A 19,698-nucleotide genomic window follows, 5' to 3' on the forward strand; every position below is an offset into this window, starting at 1 on the left:
ATTTTGCCTCATCAACACATAAGCCTCCTTCTTCTTCTTAACAAGAGATACAATTTCTGGAGTAAACCACGGTTCCCTTACCTTATCACTTCCTCCCTGCCTGTCAGGGACATACCTATCAAGGACACGCAATATCTGTTCCTTAAACCAGCTCCACATTTCAATAGTCTGCATCTACTGCATTTTGCTACCTCATTCTATGCATCCTAATTCTTGCCTAATCGCATTATAATTGCCCTTGCCCCATTGATAACTCTTGACCTGTGCCATGTACCTATTCCTTTCCATCGCTAAACTAAATGTAACTGAATTATGATCTCTCTCCAAAGTGCTCACCAACAACTAAATCAAACACCTGGCCTGGTTCATTACCAAGCACCAGATCCAGTGTGGCCTCCCCTCTTGTCAGCCCTTCGACATCCTGTGTCAGGAAACCCTCCTGTACACATTGGACAAAAACTGATCCATCCGACGTATTAGAGCTATAACATTTCCAGTCAATGTTGGGGAAGTTAAAGTCCCCCATGATGGCCACCCTGTTCCTTTCACTCCTACTCAGAATAAGTTTGCTAATCCTCTCTTCCACCTCCCTGGAACTCTGCGGAGGCCTATAAAAACTCCAAGCAGTGTGACCTCTCCTCTCCTGTTTCTAACCTCAGCCCACACTACCTCAGTAGACGAGTCCTCATCAAAAATTCTCTCAGCCACCGTTATACTATCTTTGACTAACAAGGCAACATCTCCCCCTCTTTTACCGCCTTGCCTGTTTTTAATGAAAGATCTAAACCCTGGAACCTGCAACGTCCATTCCTCACCCTGGTCTATCCATGTCACCGAAATGGCCACAACATCGAAGTCCCAGGTACCTAGCCATGCTGCAAGCTCACCTATCTTATTTCGGATACTTCTGGCATTGAAGTAGACACACTTCAAACCAATTTGCTGTCTGCCAGCACATTCCTGTGACCCTGAAATCTTGTCCCTGTCCTTCCTACTCTCATGCTTGTGTACACTGCAGCTACACCTCCGGTTCCCATCCCCCTGCTGAGCTAGTTTAAACCCACCCGAATAGCACCAGCAAATTTCCCACCCAGGATATTAGTACCCCTCTGGTTCAAGTGAAGACCGTCCTGTTTGTACAAGTCCCACTTTCCCCAGAATGAGCCCCAATCATCCAAAAACCTGAAACCCTCCCTATTGCACCATCCTTGCAGCCACGTGTTCAGCTGATACCTTTCCCTATTCCATGCCTCGCTATCATGTGGCACGGGTAACAAACCAGAAATAACAACTCTGGTTGTTCTAGCTCTCAGCTTCCACCCTAGCTCCCTGAAATCCTGCCTTACATCCCTATCTCTCTTTCTCCCTACGTTACTGGTACCTACATGGACAATGACTTGAGGCTGGTCACCCTTTCCCTTCAGGACTCCAAAGGTATGATCATTTATATAAATGATTAAAAGTAGTGGACCCAGCACCGATCCTTGTTGCACTCCACTGGTCACAGCCCTCCAGTCTGAAAAACAACCCTCCACCACCATTCTCTGTCTTCTACCTTTGAGCCAGTTCTGTACCCAAATGGCTAGTTCACTCTGTATTCCATGAGATATAACCTTGCTAACCAATCTCCCATAGGGAACCTTGTCGAATGTCATACTGAAGTACATATAGATCACGTTTACCATTCTGCCCTCATCAATCCTCTTCTTTGCTTCTTCAAAAAACTCAATCAAGTTTGTGAGACATAATTTCCCACACACAAAGCCATGTTGACTATCCATAATCAGTCCTTGCCTTTCCAAATACGTGTACATCGTGTCCCTCAAGATTCCCTCCAACAACTTGCCCATCACTGACGTCAGGCTCACCGGTCTATAGTTCCCTGGCTTGTCCTTACAACCATTCTTAAATAGTGGCACCACATTAGCCAACCTCCAGTCTTCTGGCACCTCACCTGTGACTATCGATGATACAAATATCTCAGCAAGAGGCCCAGCAATTACTTCCCTAGCTTCCCACAGAGTTCTTGGGATGCAACTGATTAGGTCCCGGAGTAGTATCCACTTTTATGCATTTCAAGACATCCTACTTCCTACTCTGTAATTTGGACATTTTGCAAGATGTCACCATCTATTTCCCTACATTCTACATCTTCCATGTCCTTTACCACAGTCAACACCGATGCAACATATTCATTTAGTATCTCCTCGATCTCCTGCGGCTCCACACAAAGGCCACCTTGCTGATCTTTGAGGGGCCCTATTCTCTCCCTAGTTACTCTTTTGTCCTTCAAGTATTTGTAAAAACCCTTTGGATTCTCCTTAACTATATTTGCCAAAGCTATCTCATGTCCCATTTTTGCCCTTCTGATTTCCCTCTTAAGTATACTCCTACTTCCTTTATACTCTTCTAAGGATTCACTGGATCTATCCTGTCTATACCTGAAATATGCTTCCTTCATTTTCTTAATCAAACCCTCAATTTCTTTAGTTATCCAGCATTCCCTATACCTACCAGCCTTTCCTTTCACCCTAATAGGAATATACTTTCTCTGGATTCTCGTTATCTCTTTTCTGAAGGCTTCCCATTTTCCAGCTGTCCCTTTACCTGCGAACATCTGCCCTCAATCAGCTTTTGAAAGTTCTTGCCTAATGCCATCAAAATTAGCCTTTCTCCAATTTAGAACTTCAACTTTTAGATCTGGCCTATCCTTTTCCATCACTATTTTAAAGCTAATAGAATTATGGTCGCTGGCCCCAAAGTACTTCCCCCACTGACATCTCAGTCACCCGCCCTGCCTTATTTCCCAAGAGTAGGTCAAGTTCTTGCACCTTCCCTACTAGGTATGTTGACATACTGAATCAGAAAATTTTCTTGTACCCACTTAACAAATTCCTCTCCATATAAACCCTTAACACTATGGCAGTGCCAGTGATGTTTGGAAGTTAACTTATTCTTCCCTTTCTTTGGCCTTCACAGCTACATATGGAGCAGGAATTCTTTAACTCTCTGAAAAATAAATAATGCTTAATACATTGCTCATGTATGGATTTTATACACGGGCTTTGTATAAGTTATAAGAAGATATGAATTCCTTACAAGGAATGTTACTCGACACGTTTATTGCTGATGAACCTCCAAACATTTGCAAATTTCACTTTCAGCCAATGCCGTAGTCTTGTTCCTAACTTGTACATTCAAATCATTTTCTAAATTATAATGGACCCAAATTTCTCCCTCTCTCTGCATGAGACCTTATAGCGGCTGCAGAGACAGCCCATGACATTTTGCTTCAGTGAAGTAACTTTGAGGAAGAATGCTAACCATGCATGATAGAAAAATCCACACCAATCACTTGAATTCTCCTCAGTGCCTGGGAGTTGGAGCACTTAGTTTGCATAGAGTAGAGAAAGCTTTCCTTTCCATCAACACCACATCTTCCAGCTCACTTTGATTCCAGGAAGAAAGAATAATTTAAATACTGTAATAAAAAGCAAGTGTATTCAATGATTATAATATGACAAAACTGTAATTATTCAGGCCAGCAGCATTTGTGAAGACTGAAAAAAGTTAACTTTTCAGGCCAACTAACTAGTTTAAGTGCGCAAATTAGATAGATCTTGGTTTTAATCTTCACTCTGTGCTGAGTTCATTGATTTTGTGACTGATGTAGATCCATATGCTAAAACCTGCGGGGGAGGGGGAAATTTAATAAGAGGTAAGAATGAAGTCTTTTTAGGAAAAGGACATTTGCAAAGATGTGATGAGTTGTGTCATTGCAGCTTTCATAGTACTGTTGAAAGCTCAGAAGATTGAGGGAATGATACCAAAGATGCACTCCTCAAGCTCTTGATATTTTTATTTTGTTGCTATGACAGTGCCACTTCTTTCAATATCTGCAGAAATGACTGTAGGTTGGAGACCAACTCTCTCCCACAATATATCTCTTATAAGTTGTTGTATGTCTTGTCCCTTCCCTGGATATGTAGCCTATTGTACTCTCACTAATTAGAATGCACAAGTAACGTTGCTGCAGTGCCTTTTAATCTTTATGGGTCTTGTTCTTTGTGGTCAACATTAAAATAATTTGCAACATTATAATATCACAATGAACTTGTTACATATAATGTGAGAAAGTACATTTCACAACTGTCTTTTTAGAGTATTGTTTGAAAGATTAAAACTATTAAGCACTATTTTCTCCAGCAAATGGTATTTGATTTTCGGAAACCCTAATCTATTTCAAGTCATAGACTACTCCAGCATGGGAAGAGTCCTTTGACCCATTGGGACTGCACTATCAATTCTAGTCCCATTTCCCAGTACGTGGTCTTTAACCTTGTATACTATGACTTTTCAAGTACTCATCTATATACTTCTTAAGTGTTGGGGTGGTTACTGACTCTATCATCCTTTTAAGCAATGAGCTCCAGATACCCATCACTCTCTTGGTGAAAGCATCTTTCCTTAAATACCTTCTTAACCCTCTGTTTCACACCTTAAATCTATGCACCCAGTTATTAGTTCTCTATGAAGGGGGAAAGGTCCCTTCCTAACAACCCTACCTATGGCCATCATAATTCTGTAGAACTTGATCACATTCTCCACCCCCTAACTCCCCCCCCCCCCCCCCCCGCCTCCCCCTCACCCCTCAGCTGTGTTTGGCTCTAAGGCTAGCATTGGCTTCCTATCAGCCTCTCTTCGAGTTGAATTGCTTCAGCCCAGGTAACATGCTGGTGGGTCTCTTCCACACAATCACATCTTCATACAATGTGAACTCTAGCCCAATTACATACTGTAGTGACCAGAAATGCACACAGTTGCCCCAAATATGCCTCAACTAACATAAATGACTCCACCATAACCCCCTTACTCTTGTCATAGAGTCAGAGAGATGTACAGCATAGAAACAGACCCTTTGGTCCAACCTGTCCACGCCGACCAGATATCCCAACCCAATCTAGTCCCACCTGCCAGCACCCGGCCCATATCCCTCCAAACCCTTCCTATTCATACACCCATCCAAATGCCGCTTAAATGTTGTAACTGTACCAGCCTCCACCATATCCTCTGGCAGCTCATTCCATACACGTACCACCCTCTGTGGGAAAAAGTTGCCCCTTAGGTCTCTTTTATATGTTTCCCCACTCACCCTAAACCTATGCCCTCTAGTTCTGGACTCCCCGACTCCAGGGAAAAGACTTTGCCTATTTACCCTATCCATGCCCCTCACAATTTTGTAAACCTCTATAAGGTCACCCCACAGCCTCCGACGCTCCAGGGAAAACAGTCCCAGTCTCTCCCTATAACTCAAATCCACCAACCCTGGCAACATCCTTGTAAATCTTTTCTGAACCCTTTCAAGTTTCACAACATCTTTCCGATAGGAAGGAGACCAGAATTGCACGTAATATTCCAACAGTGGCCTAACCAATGTCCTGTACAGCCGCAACATGACCTCCCAACTCCTGTACTCAGTACTCTGACCAATAAAGGAAAGCATACCGAACACCTTCTTCACTATCCTATCTACCTGCGAGTCCACTTTCAAGGAGCTATGAACCTGCACTCCAAGGTCTCTTTGTTCAGCAACACTCCCTAGGACCTTACAATTAAATGTATAAGTCCTGCTAAGATTTGCTTTTCCAAAATGCAGCACCTTGCATTTATCTGAATTAAACTCCATCTGCCACTTCTCAGCCCATTGGCCCATCTGGTCCAGATCCTGTTGTAATCTGAGGTAACCCTCTTCGCTGTCCACTACACCTCCAATTTTGGTGTCATCTGCAAACTTACTAACTGTACCTCTTATGCTCGCATCCAAATCATTTATGTAAATAACAAAACGTAGAGGGCCCAGCACCGATCCTTGTGGCACTCCACTAGTCACAGGTCTCCAGTCTGAAAAACAACCCTCCACCACCACCCTCTGTCTTCTAACTTTGAGCCAGTTCTGTATCCAAATGGCTAGTTCTCCCTTTATTCCATGAGGTCTAACCTTGCTAATCAGTCTCCCCATGGGGAACCTTGTCACACGCCTTACTAAAGTCCATATAGATCACATCTACTGCTCTGCCCTCATCAATCATCTTTGTTACTTCTTCATAAAACTCAATCAAGTTTGTGAGACATGATTTCCCACGTACAAAGCTTTGTTGACTATCCCTCATCAGTATTCAATGTCTCAACTGATAATGGCCACTCATGCCTTCCAAAGGCATCTCACCTCCCTCACCCGATAGTTCTTCTGAATTCAAGGCTGTGTGGACATGCACCAAGGTCCTTTTGATCCTCTATACTTCCTTCGGTCCTAGCCTTCAGTGTTGTACTCCCCTGTTAATCCTCCCAAAATGCGTTGTATCTCACTTTTCAGGATTAAACTTCATCTGCCACTGTCTGACCTGCATATCCATCTTGTCCCACAGTTTAAGGATTTCTACTCCCTGTTTATTCTGTGTCACGTCAATGGACACAGGCTTCCAGTTACAGAAACAAGTTTGAGTATTGTTTTCTGCATCTTGTCACAAAACCTATCTTGATTCTATTTGCCAAATTGCCCTGGATCACATGAGTTGTAACTGTCTTGATCAGCCTCCCATGTGATACCTTGCAAAACCCTTGCTGAAATTCACATGGACTACATAAACTTTGAGTCCTTTTGATCTTTTTGCTGGAGAAAGAGGAAGAGGGACACTTCCCTTTTTATATCTTAGTGAATTATGAATTTAATAGCACAACTGAAATGTCTGTCATTTTTCTTTTAGGTGTGGGCTACGCTGTGATTCTTATAGCCCTATACGTTGGCTTCTACTATAACGTCATTATAGCCTGGTCCCTGTACTATCTCTTCTCTTCATTTACATCTGACCTTCCATGGGTTCATTGCAATAATCATTGGAACAGTCGCAACTGTACTGACCCAAAGCTACTCAATGCCTCAGTCCTGGGAAATGGAAGCAAATATTCCAAATATAAAATTACACCAGCTGCGGAGTATTATGAGTAAGTTGGCATCTTTGCACTTATTCACTCTTGACTGACCTGTATGTTTCAGACAGCTAAAAAATGCATTGATAACTTTATCATTGTTTCAGCCAGTATTTGAATCCAGCAGCACATAATTTAAATTTCATTAAATCTTTGGGAAAGCTGATTAGATTTCCCACTCTTCTGATAGTTTGTGTTTATGTATTTTACTGCTGGTATAAAGAAGTTCTGTTTCTAACATTACATTATTGTTACTCATATTTTCAAAAGGTCATTCTGACTATTAGTGAAAACTGCCAAATATCACTTGCACAGTATTTAATCTCCTGGTTTATTTCTCCCTGTAAAAGCACCTTATAATTCTTGATTGTTTTACAACTGCCTGAAAGTGAAGAGGAGAAGCTTTAATGGCAGCATTTGTTGTGATAACCCTTTGAACTTCCTGCAGAATGAGATCATACTGATGGGAATAAGTTAACACATTTATTTGAAATCCAGACGTAGATACATATATAGTCATTTAGAAATACAATGCTTTACTTTATTTCTTCTTGTTTTGAACTTTTTTTATATTGTTAGATATAATTTTGCTAAAGTTCAATCTAAATGAATGTCATTAAATATATATTTCTGTGAGTAATATTGTTTTTTCTGTTGCAGTTAATGTAATGGGCTTGATTAGCTGTGACCAGCATTTTGTAGCCATATATTTGCCCATTGATTTATTTGTTTTGCTTTACATCTGTAGACAGGTCATCTGAACATGATGTACTGATGATTGGGTGTCTTGGAACTAGGTTAACAGGGCAAGTCATTGTGTATCTCTACTAGATTCAAAGAATCATTATTGAGCAGTGCAGGCAGAAACAGGAAGAGTAGATTTAAACAGTGAACGTAATGTCAATTCAGGCCCAGAAACTGAAATAAAGAAAGGGAAAGAAAGATTGTTGTACAATATATAAAGAAAAACTAATAAATGTGTATATATATCTATCAATGAACGAATAAGACTTCAGACAAATGGACTGTGAAAGGAACGGAAGATTGTATAAGAGTTATTAAGAGTTACCATACAATTTTAAAGGATACTTAGACTAGGATGGATGAACTCTAATGGTCTGTGGCAAGTTTAATTTCTATTTGTGATGCAAGTACAGGAACATCACTTGAGCTGATGCACTTAAATTACAAAACAGTGTGCTGTTATTATTATTAAACAGCATGCTCTGGCTATTCATGTTTATCTGTCTGAACTCAGAAATCTCTGGAAGTTGCAGCATATTTTACAGTTGTATCTTTGCCATTGTTTTCATCAAGTCTCTAATATTTTGAGTTGCTATCATTTTGAAGTTAAAGCAACTGATCCACAATTATTGGAAATAGTTTCACTGAGTGTAATCTGCAGAACATGCATGATAAATTAACTGACCTGAGTTCAGAAAATAAATAGAAATGTTGCACTGATTAAATCTGTTTGGATTGATTTAACTCTACATTTCATTTCACAAAAAATATTATTGTCCCCTATACATTGATCATTTTGGTTTGAAAAGATACACTGTAGTCGATAGTATTAATTATGGACAACAAATATCTGGTCTTATTCTGGCAAGAATTAAACCAGGAAGGCTGAGAATTTATAAAAAGTTAGTTCAGGTGCTTCACCCTTGGTATTTTCTCCCTGCACATTTCTTGGCAGTTTCCAAATACAAATAACCACAATGTGCAAGAGATATTCCTGTTGCAGGTAGAGAACACTTACAAATAATCAAACACCAGATATTTAATTATAAGAATTGGCTGGTTTAGTATGTCACCTTGGGGAACATTGAGAGTCCAGCATGGCAGAGAATGAGTGAAATGGGAAGTCGGAGGGTGAGGAGCTTGATTGACCTTTCAGAGGCAGCAAAGTTGGTAAAGACATAAAGCCTTCTGTTGGTGACTGCTTTCAAGCTGGAGATCCTCTTGAAAATTCTTGAGCTGAGCAGATCAAATACCAATGTTTTGGGCAGTGGAATAAAAACAGACTCATCTACATTACTTATTCTAGGTGTGGTGATGCCAGAAAGAAAAAGCTCCTGATATAATCTTGTGGTTGGCATTTTCAGATTACCGTATATACTGAAGTAATAGTTGAATTTTTTTGACTACATTTTAGGGTTAAATTATTGGGGTCGACTATTACATGGATACTATTTTTGAGGGGCTGTAATTTATGCCCATCAAAATATCACTAGCAGAAGCCCAATTGATCTCCAAATGAATAAAGAAGATAAAACAACGAATTATGGTAATTCTGAAAATCCGGGGGGGACACAATAGGCAGCAGACTGGAAGACCAGGAGCAGAGCAGACCAACTGGCAGACTGGAATACTGGAGCAGGATGTGACAGCCTGCACACTGACTCATAAACTGATAACTGATCTGTTATCTGTAAAGAACTAGGGTTGACTTTTACATGAGATATATGAAAAATTCTAGGTTATTTAGCCAAAAAGAGGAGGCCAATGTTTACAAGAGATCGACTATTACTCGAGTATATACAGTATCTTTGGGCACAAGATATTGCTGATCTATTTGCTTTTCACTGAGGAACAAAATCAAAAATACATCTATTGTAAAACCGACTTCTGTAGCAATTTATTTTTATGTCCAGCAAAATCAGTGGCATGATCAAATCATCAGCTAATTGCCGTGTGTTGTTTTAATTAAAAATCTGGTAATATGGTTTTCCAGATCTTGGTATCTTTGTAATGAAGATCCTTTTCTCATAAGAGTAATGCAAGACACCATTTTTGTGACTTACACCTATGAAAGCGATAATACATCTAAACGGTTAAGAACCTTTGGGAAATAGCACTAAGCATCTTTTTGTTGCACAGGCGAATTATTTTTTCAAAGTATTACATGTTGTGGTCATATTTAAAAATACTTGCCAGCAAAAAAGCATAATTGCCAGCACCATACCAACACATAATTAAAGAACATAGCTTTATTAATCCCAAGTGTTTAAAGCTCTTAATGATTTTAATTGAAAGCTGCAGCAATAAACATTAACCTGTTAAGCTTAGAAATAAAAATTCTGAAAGTTCTTATTTCTATTTGGAAGGAATTCTACAGAATGGTTTTCATACAGTTCAGGGATTGTCTGTCAGACTATTGCTTTGCAAGATGATAAAATGCCAACTCTTTTTAAAGTCTTACTTTTAATTATTTTTTTCTTAGCTTTTTGTTGGTAATTTATCACAGTGCTCTGAAGTATTTTTTAAACGATCTACTGGATATTGTAGCATGTGTTTTCTACTGAATGTTTATACTTGAACGTGATAACTGAGGTTTGATTTTGTGTGCATTTGATTTGTAGGTGCATTGATTAAGTTTCTGGTGTCTTCAAATAGGCAACAAAATTCTTTTTTCACTTTGGTATATTCAATGCATAAAACTTCAATAATCCAGAAAATGGAATGTAGCCATACTGGTGTTCTGAATTGTTTTCTGTCCAGTGCATTCACATTTCTGACCTTTTAGAAAAAATCCCTGATCATTTGTTTCAGAAATTTTTGTTTATGATTTCACACATATTAATAAACTACAAATATCTTGAAGTACTTTATACTCAGATGACTCAGAAGTCAGATTCTAAAGCTATAGTTGATTCTTCTCCATTGTACATGTCCTTCTGTCTCAATTAGTTCTATTAATCCTGTGAACAACTTACACAATTGAGTTACAGTTCAATTCAGCGGGATTTCCTTTAGTCCGCATTTGCCATACATAGTCATCTCTGCAAATTTGGTGTTGTTCATACCTGAAGCATATAATCATGCTGCATATACTTGGGCATACGAGCAACGGCAAGCAATAATTGGAATCTTGTCTTTTTAATAATTTTCTCAATCTCTTTGAACACCGGACAGGAGAGTAATCTATATCGGACAAAATCTCTCTGGGTATTGCACTAATATCTGCCTACTAGCTCATACAAAGTGATTTATTTCCAGTGTTCAAACTTTTTTCCATAAAAAGCCATCTGGAGATTGAGAGAGCTCTGACCTGCATATTTCAGCTGGAGTTTTTATGTTGGAGAAAACACGTAATATTGGATTGTTTCCTTGCTAGCCAAACCCAACTGCAAGCATTCTAAATATTTGTTGTGTGCTTTCTTCTTGCAGTTCCAGCTGTGTGCACTCAACTTTTGTGTACAGGAATGTTTCTTGAAGTTTGAGTTCAGTGGTTTGGTTGTATTAAAAGAGAGTCTAATATTCATCTGTTCTTCCAAAGGCTTTTGCCGCTCCTGTATAATTCAAATGTTTACTGTAGGAAGTTCTACTTCAAATTGTAGAAGGTAATATATGCACTGATTGTAGCTAAAAGTCAGTATTTTATTTCACATTTTTTTCCCAGTTTTCTGAAAATTTGAAAGGTTTTGATTGGAAATCTATAAATTTCAGACTAATAAAAGAAGTTCTGATCTTTAGATTTTTCTGACTAAATGTTTTTGAATGAAGGCCAAAGTCTCCAATTTGTCTCATTTCCATAAGACTATAAGGAAGGGTGGGTCATCCACCCCTTGAGATTACTCCAATGAATAGGATCACAGCTGATCCAAAATATCTCATATCCACTTTCCTGCAATTTCTCATTACCCTTGATTTCCCCACTGATCACAAATGTATATACCTCAGTCTTAAAATGTATATGCAGGGTTTGGAACTCCTTGCCACAGAGAGCTGTGGGGCAAAGACACTCAACCCTCTGAAAGGAGAAATTCTCCTCATCTTAGTCTTGAATTGGTGTTCTTTTATGCTGAGACTACGTCCTTTGGTCCTCAAATCTCCTCTAAGGGGAAACGTCGTCTCAGCATTTACCCTGTCAGGCCTCTTAGAAATCCTGTATGCCTCCATGATATCATCTCTCACTCTTAATTCCAATAAGTAGAATCCTAACCTGTTTGAACCTTGCTCATAAGACAATCCCTCCATGCCAGGGATCAAGCTAGTGAACCTTCTCTGAACTGCCTCTAATGAAATAATCTTTTTTTTCTGAAAAAAAGGAGACCAAAACTGCTCACAATACTCCAAATGTGGTCTCACCAATGCCTTCTATAATTTCAGCACGACTTGCTCTTGTACTCCAACCCTCTTGAAATAAGGGCCAACATTGCATTAGCCTTCCTGATTGTGTGTGCTAGCTTTATGTTTCATGCTCAAGCACCCTTGAGTCCCTTTGTGCTGCAGTTTTCTGCAGTTTTTTTCTCCAGTTTGTTGTAAGTTCTAACTAATATCCAAAAAACTGTATTTTTAACTGTTCTTCAGAAAATTATTTTATGATCACTATGCTTTTATACATCTGGTTCCTGTGAAATAAGCCATTCCTATAATGCTTAGTTTGGTATTAAGATAACATAAGACACTACACTTCAAAGCATAATTAATTAATTACAGATATCTTTGGAACATCCTCAGGATGCGATAAGAGACCAGACAAGAATATAAATATTTTACTTTATACCTTGCTTGAAAGACATTTTTAACTTATGCAGAGAATTTTATTCATTTTAAATATTTATCGAAATTTGATAAAGTCTTTTATTTATCCACGTTGAACTCTGAAATATTTTGACATTAGATTCAGGGCTCAAATGTGAAGCACAATTCTGTATCCCACTTCTAATTTATGGAACAGATCACTATCACAACTCAGCCTTCTCTTTCCACTAAAAAAAATCCATAAATTTGGGAACTAGTGCAAAACGATTTTAGTAAGTGATGTTGGATGAACATCGTGATAAAACCAAACTCAGACTGACAGTAACAATCACAGCATTATTCTAGAGGAATTGTAGCATTTAGCAAATCTTGTGCAATCCTCCAAAAATCATTTCTACAACTCCAAGCATTGTTTAGTAAACTCTGTCATGGTCTATTAAATCCTTTATCAGCTTATTTATTTAATTAGATCCATTAGTGAGACTTAACCTTGCTATGTTACAAATTAATGAAACTTATTATGGTTTAGATGCTTTGTTGAGTTGAGGTGGAAGCAAACAAAAGTATGAGAAGCATTATTTACTAAGGTGCTCCTGTGGTGCTCATATCTGCAGTTTTTCTTTATTATACTTCAATCACTATATTGCAGTCCTCTATCTCACCTGCTGCTGCTACTATGTTACATTCATCTTTTTTGTACCAACTTCACACATGCAACTACTCTGTAATATCTATTGTACAGCAATGCTCTGTGTCTGCTGCCCTGCACTTTGTCCTCCAGCAGAAATCTATGTAGGTGTTCAGTTCTGATCAAATGGCCAAAATATAAAATATTCCTTTCTGATTGTGAATAACTTTTTAAAAATTTTTTTTAACTTTTATAGTTTCAAACCTATTTTATTTTGTCTTGTGGTCTTTGTCTGGAGCACAATTCAAAGGCTTTATTTCCATCCAAAACATTTTACATGTTGCAAGCAAGAAACATTCCCAGGGATGGATCAACCCTCTGTGTCGATAACTCGAAAAGGTAAAGATAGTATTAAACTGAAGAAAGAAAATATAATGATTCCAAAGACAGGTGGAAGATAAGAAAAGTAGACAATATTATGATTAAAGTAAACAATAATTAAAAAATTAATAAGAAGTGGAAAAGTTAGAATATGAGAGAAAGCTAGCCAGAAATATAAAATCAAATAAGGGTTTCCACAGAAAGTGAGTGTGGAGAATTACTCATGGAAAATAAGTCATATTTAGCAAAAATTGTTATCTGGTTAAAGGCAGCTGTTGTTTAACATGCACAGTTTCCTCCATGAACTACAGCTGAGTAAACCACAACCTGCATCCGTTTTCTCTGCTGGTGAAAATGGTGATGCCTGATGTGGAGGCAGAACTTCCTGAATTGGGTGGCCAGAATAATATTGTCTACAATTAGTGGCATCATCTACTGGTAATATTTGTCTAAATAGGCAAACTTATTTACTTGTTCCAGTTTGACACCATCCACCTCAATCATCATTGTGCTTTCATCCAATGCATTTTAAGTACTATATTGAAACCAAAAAGCCAAAACATTCAATCTATAATGTAAATGTTCAGATTTTACTTGATTTATGACACTTAGTATGGCCACTTCTGATTCTGCACGTAAGAACTGTGTCATCAAGTACTATCCTATTAGATTCTGTGACTTCCAATGTTCACTTCAACCTTTACTCCAGCTATCTAATTGACAATTGCTGGTAATTTTGTAAGTGAAAACCCAAGAGAAAAATTGTACTTAACAATTTCTACAAGGGTTGTTTGTACTACTTGTCAACTAAAGTTATGGCATTAGGATAGGCAATAAATGCCGGCCAGGCAGTGATGTCCATGTTCCACAAGTGAGTAAAGAAAAACTTCAACCCCTTTCAATATAAACACAAGTGTCAGTATTTTCAGGGAGCTGGACTGAAGAATGACACATTATGCATATAAGAGAATGAACACAGATTTTTAAAAATAAAATAACTTCTTTTGGATTTCTCCGTACGCTTATAGTTTTTGGTGATTCTTCAGTGTGCATTTAAAGATATCTTTCTGTTTTATGAGAGTGAATTCAAAAATGAAAATCTATGCACTGTGAGAAAAAGAGAAACCCCAGCATGACTCTTTGCATCTGAATTTATTTTTATAACTTTTCTTGTCACTGCTAAGTTTCTTCCCTCTTCCTAATGCTCCATCAGAGCCAACTCCCAACTCATACTTGGCTACCATCAAAAAGAGCTATAAATTGTGACTGTACTGAATAGTTCTCATACATACCTTCCTCTCATATCATAAACCAAGAATCCATCATCACAAAAGATATTTATAACTCCTTCCAATGCTTAATATTTAATACTAAGGAATATCATAAGTGATCAACAGATAAAAGAATATTGGGCTTAAGCCACTTTTACCCTCGAGACCATTGCCCCTGGATATTGCATATGTCTGTAAAATATCAAGTCTTCATAGGATGTCAGCTCATTTTAACGCATTTTGGGTGTTCCTTGTGCGTTGTGTCTTGGGACAGACCAACCACTATTGGCAGTTCTCAAAGAATTACTGTTACTCTTAAATGGTATTTTTCTTAAATCAGATGCCTGCCACAGAAGCACAAAACCATCACCTCAAATAAAAATAGAAAATGCTTGAAAAACTCAACAAGTCTGGCAGAACCTGTGGAGAGACAAATAGAGTGAATATTTTGAGTCTTAAATGAAAAAAATGGGATGAGAAACGAATGAGATCAGACTCAAAATACTACCTTTGTTTCTCTCCGATGATGCTGGCAGACCAGCTGAGTTTCTCCTGAACTTGCTGCTTTTGCTTCACATTTCCTGCTTCCACGGTTTTACGCTTTTATTTGAGCATCACCTCGAGTTGCTTCTTCGGACATGCTGTCACAGAGTACTGCATAGGAGATGGAGGCTTTTTCAAACAACCATACTTTACGTACCATTAGAACAGCTTGAACGTGGGGTATTAAATGAGTCAATGCTGTGTTAATTGTGTCTCAACTCTGAAAGCAGATGTTTGTTCAGCTACAGAAAATTATTAGGGTTGGTGTGCTCACACTTTGCATCATTCAGGAATGTTGTTTCAGATTACCACCATGTTACTTGACTAGTTTTGTTGCATGACATCTAAAGGAGAATGCACAGCACTAACAGCTATGTCGCTATATAATGCCCAAAGAAGCCTTTTTTAAAATCAGCTCATTTAACAGTGCTGCTATCATGATGTGTCTTTCTGGTACCTCATGGGTTTTGACGAACAATGATCAAAACCACATGTTTCTTGGTGCCTCCATGGGTACTTGCAAGCTGAACATTCATGCAAAACGTTGTCACATGGGTATTTGTGTATCACACATCTATTCTCCTATTTCTTATTTGAATGTATGGCCCAATAGTTTCTTAGAACCACCTTTCTGTATTCTGTCAGAAAGTTGTAACTCTTGATGCTTGACCAAGAGAAGGCTCTGGACATGGAGACAATAAAAGACATGACAGTGATGATCAGAGGCCATCCCAAACTTAGAGAAGATATATGGAATGTGAATGAAGGAGGGACAGGTACAGGTAGATTGGAGGACCAGAAAACTACTGGTCAAAAATTTGTTTGTGAGCTCAATGTCAGTGAACTAGGACTCATTTGAGAATATGCCAAGTCACCTGTACAATATTGGAGTGTATACAGAGGAGTCTGCAATCGGCATCTCTGCAGTGACATGGGACCATCTTACTACAATGGCAGGTATTGCCACTCCCATGTTCTCATATTGAATGTACTGTCTCCCCAGCTTTTCCCTGACAATGCTGGGATTGGAAGGGCTGAACAAAGATTCTATTGCTTGCAAAATTGACTACAATATCCCATGCAGAGCTACCCATGGAAGCATTGTCTAAAACAGTGACCTCTGCCAGAGTCCCATTAGAATTACTTCAGGGATTCAGCAGAACCCAGGATAGAAATTGAAGTCTCTAAGAACCTCACTTTGAAACATTGTGTTCTCCCTAACAGCAAGTGCCTGTATAATCTAAACAAATTCTTATCTTGTTAATACTCTTGAAGTTGAAATTACTTGGTGTACTGTTAATAATAACTGCTTATATAATTATGGATCTGTTGTGCCTATAGTTTTGGGGAAGGTACATTTTTATTTCAGTTGAAACTTTATTGCTGGAACAGCACAGCAGGTCAGGCAGCATCCAGGGAACAGGAGATTCGACGTTTCGGGCACAGGCCCTTCTTCAGGAATGAGCAGCGAGTGTTCAGCAGGAGAAGATAAAAGGTAGGGAGGAGGGACTTGGAGGAGGGGAGTTGGAAATGTGATAGGTGGAAAGAGGTCAAGGTGAGGGTGATAGGTCGGAGTAGGGTGGAGGCGGAGAGGTCAAGAAGAAGACTGCAGGTCAGGAAGGCGGTGCCGGGCTGGAAGGATCCGGCTGAGACAAGGTGGGGGGAGGGGGGATGAAGAAACTGGTGAAGTCCAAGTTCATCCCCTGCGGTTGGAGGGTTCCCAGTCGGAAGATAAGACGCTCCTCCTCCGACCGTCGGGTTGTTGTGGTTTGGCGGTGGATGAGTCCAATGACCTGCATATCCTCGGTGGAGTGGGAGGGGGAGTTGAAATGCTGTGCCACAGGTTGGTTGGGTTGGTTCGTCCGGGTGGCCCAGAGGTGCTCCCTGAATCGCTCCGCAAGTAGGCGGCCTGTCTCCCCAATATAGAGGAGGCCACACCGGCTGCAGCGGATGCAGTAGATGATGTGGGTGGAGGTGCAGGTGAATCTGTGGCGGATATGGAAGTTTCCCTTGGGGCCTTGGAGAGAAGTGAGGGGGGAGGTGTGGGCGCAAGTGTTGCACCTCCTGCGGTTGCAAGGGAAGGTGCCGGGAGTGGTGGTTGGGTCGGTGGGGGGTGTGGATCTGACAAGGGAGTCGCGGAGGGAGTTTTTATTTCAAAACACAAATAAAATTGCAATGAGAAGTTGTTTATATAGAACTATAATGGGGCATTGAGTTCTTTATACTTTGCATTGTGTTTGTTTGTGAAGCATTTTCTTTCTTGGATGTCAAGAAATACAACAGATAGTACAAAGTGTAGAATTAGGTGGTAAAAGGTGGAGTAGGACAGATTAGGGACCAAAATGAAAATTTACACACAAAGGCTGGGGGTGATGGGGGACATGGCTGAGGTATCAAATGAATTTGTTACATTCGTCTTTATCGAGGAAAAAGACATTACTGAGGCCATGATGACTGAGGAGGAAACTTGATTATTCAAAGCGTTCAAAATTGATCAGGAGGAAGTACTGGATATGCCATTGGTACTTGGAGTTGTCAAGTAACCAGGAGTGTAGAAGATGCATCCAAAGATCTTGAAGAAAGCAGGAGTGGAAATTGAAGAGGCACTGGTCATAATCTGTCCACTTTCCAAATATATAGAGGTGGTGCCTGAAGTTGGCAAATTATAAACATTACAGCCTTGTTCAAAAAAGGAAACACCACGCTATTACAGACCAGTTGATTTAACTTCTGTAGCAGGAAACGTTCTAGAAACAATTCATGATTCAATAGCCATATGGGCAAACATGTTAATTAGGGAGAGCCAGTATGGACTTCTAAGGGAAAGTCCTGTTTCATTCAACTCAACTTAACTTTTAATTACATAAACCTATTTATTGAGCTATGAGAGGGAACTGATGAAGGTAATGCTGTTAATGATCATATTCATGGACTTGTAAAAGGGTGTTTGATACAGTGCCACACAACAGACTGGTGAGAAAGGTTATGGCTCATGGAATAAAGTGGACAGCAACATTGTCGATACAAAATTAGCTGAGTGATAGAAAACAAACAGCAATGTTTAATAAATTGTTTTTTTTTTAAGAGTAGAGGAAGTTTATAGTGGGCTTTCCCTGGAGTCAGTATTGAGACCCTTGCTTTTCCTGAGTTAGATTAATGGTTGAGATTTTGTTGTTCAGACAACAATTTCAAAATTTGGAGGCATTGTAAAAGGTGAAGGGGACAATAGAACTTCAAAAAGTATGTTGACAGTTTGCTGGCATGGGTGGATAGGTGGCAGATAAATTTCAAGGTGGAAAATATGAGGTGATGCATTTTGGTAGGAAGAACATGGAGACACAGAGTATAACATAAAGGTATTTATTCTAAACAGTAAGCAGGAGCAGAGACACCTGAGTATATAAGTACGGATATTATAAAAGGTGGCAGGATAAGTGGAGAGCATGGTTAATAAAGCATATGGTATCCTAGATTTGATAGTGGCATAGAGTGCAGGAACAGGTCGGTTATGCCATGCCATGCCATAAGATACACAATTTGACCTCAGCTGGAGCATTGTGTACAGTTCTGGTGCCACACCATAGGAAGGATTTGAACATATTGAAGAGAATGTAGAATATGTTGACAAAAATGAGAAGCTTCAGTTATGAAGATAGTTTGGGGAAGTTGGTAATGTTCCTTCTGAGAGAGGAGAGGGCTAAGAGGAGTTTCGATAGAAGTTTTCAAAATCATGAGAGGTCTGGACAAAATAGACAAGGAGAAATTATTCTCACCCATAAATGGATCAAGAATGAGAAGACACAGATGTAAAGTGATTTTCAAAAGGAAGTGGAAGAAACTTTATTTCACATAGCAGGTAGTTCGGGTTAGCACAGAATGCACTGTTTGGAAGGGTAGTGGATGCAGGTTCAATTGAGGTATTCAAGATGGCATTAGATAAATATTTCAATAGTTACAATGTACAGGGTTAATGGGAAAGGATGGAAGACTGGCATTGAGCTCTATTGCTGATTGAGACAGCCAGTGCAGATGAGATGGGCCATTGAGTCATGCAGCATGGAAGCAGACCCTTCGATCCAACTTGTCTGCACTGACCAGACATTCTAACCCTACCTAGTACCATTTTCTAGCATGTGGCCCATATTTCTCTAAACCCTTTCTATTCATTTACCCATCCAGATGCTTTTTAAATGTTGTAATTTAAATGTTGTAATGGTGGTGCCTCCACCACTTCCTCTGTCAATGGCCTAATTCTGAACTATAACAATTCTGTGATTCTGTAACCTGTTTTACTTCTTGTGCTGTGTTTTTGATTCTACAAATCTTTTTAAAAAGGGTGGATAGAACCCAATTTTAGCATTCCTGCCCACATTACACTGTCTCCAATGTTTGTTGGTG

General features: G+C 39.3%; 1 protein-coding gene across 2 annotated transcripts in view; it reads left to right on the forward strand.

Moving 5' to 3' along the window:
- The window catches only part of slc6a2 (solute carrier family 6 member 2), a 179,961-nt gene that overhangs the window by 15,004 nt on the left and 145,259 nt on the right, over window positions 1-19,698 (forward strand). For both annotated transcript variants that reach the window (XM_087995914.1, XM_043707015.2), the window contains exon 4: window positions 6,765-7,002. In XM_087995914.1, the coding sequence (XP_087852040.1) occupies window positions 6,765-7,002 (238 nt within the window). The remainder of the gene's footprint in view (window positions 1-6,764; window positions 7,003-19,698) is intronic.

This window comes from Chiloscyllium plagiosum, unplaced genomic scaffold (genome assembly GCF_037043375.1).
Source record: "Chiloscyllium plagiosum isolate Xiang-an unplaced genomic scaffold, Cpla_swu_hap1 HiC_scaffold_17, whole genome shotgun sequence".
Classification (NCBI taxonomy): domain Eukaryota; kingdom Metazoa; phylum Chordata; class Chondrichthyes; order Orectolobiformes; family Hemiscylliidae; genus Chiloscyllium; species Chiloscyllium plagiosum.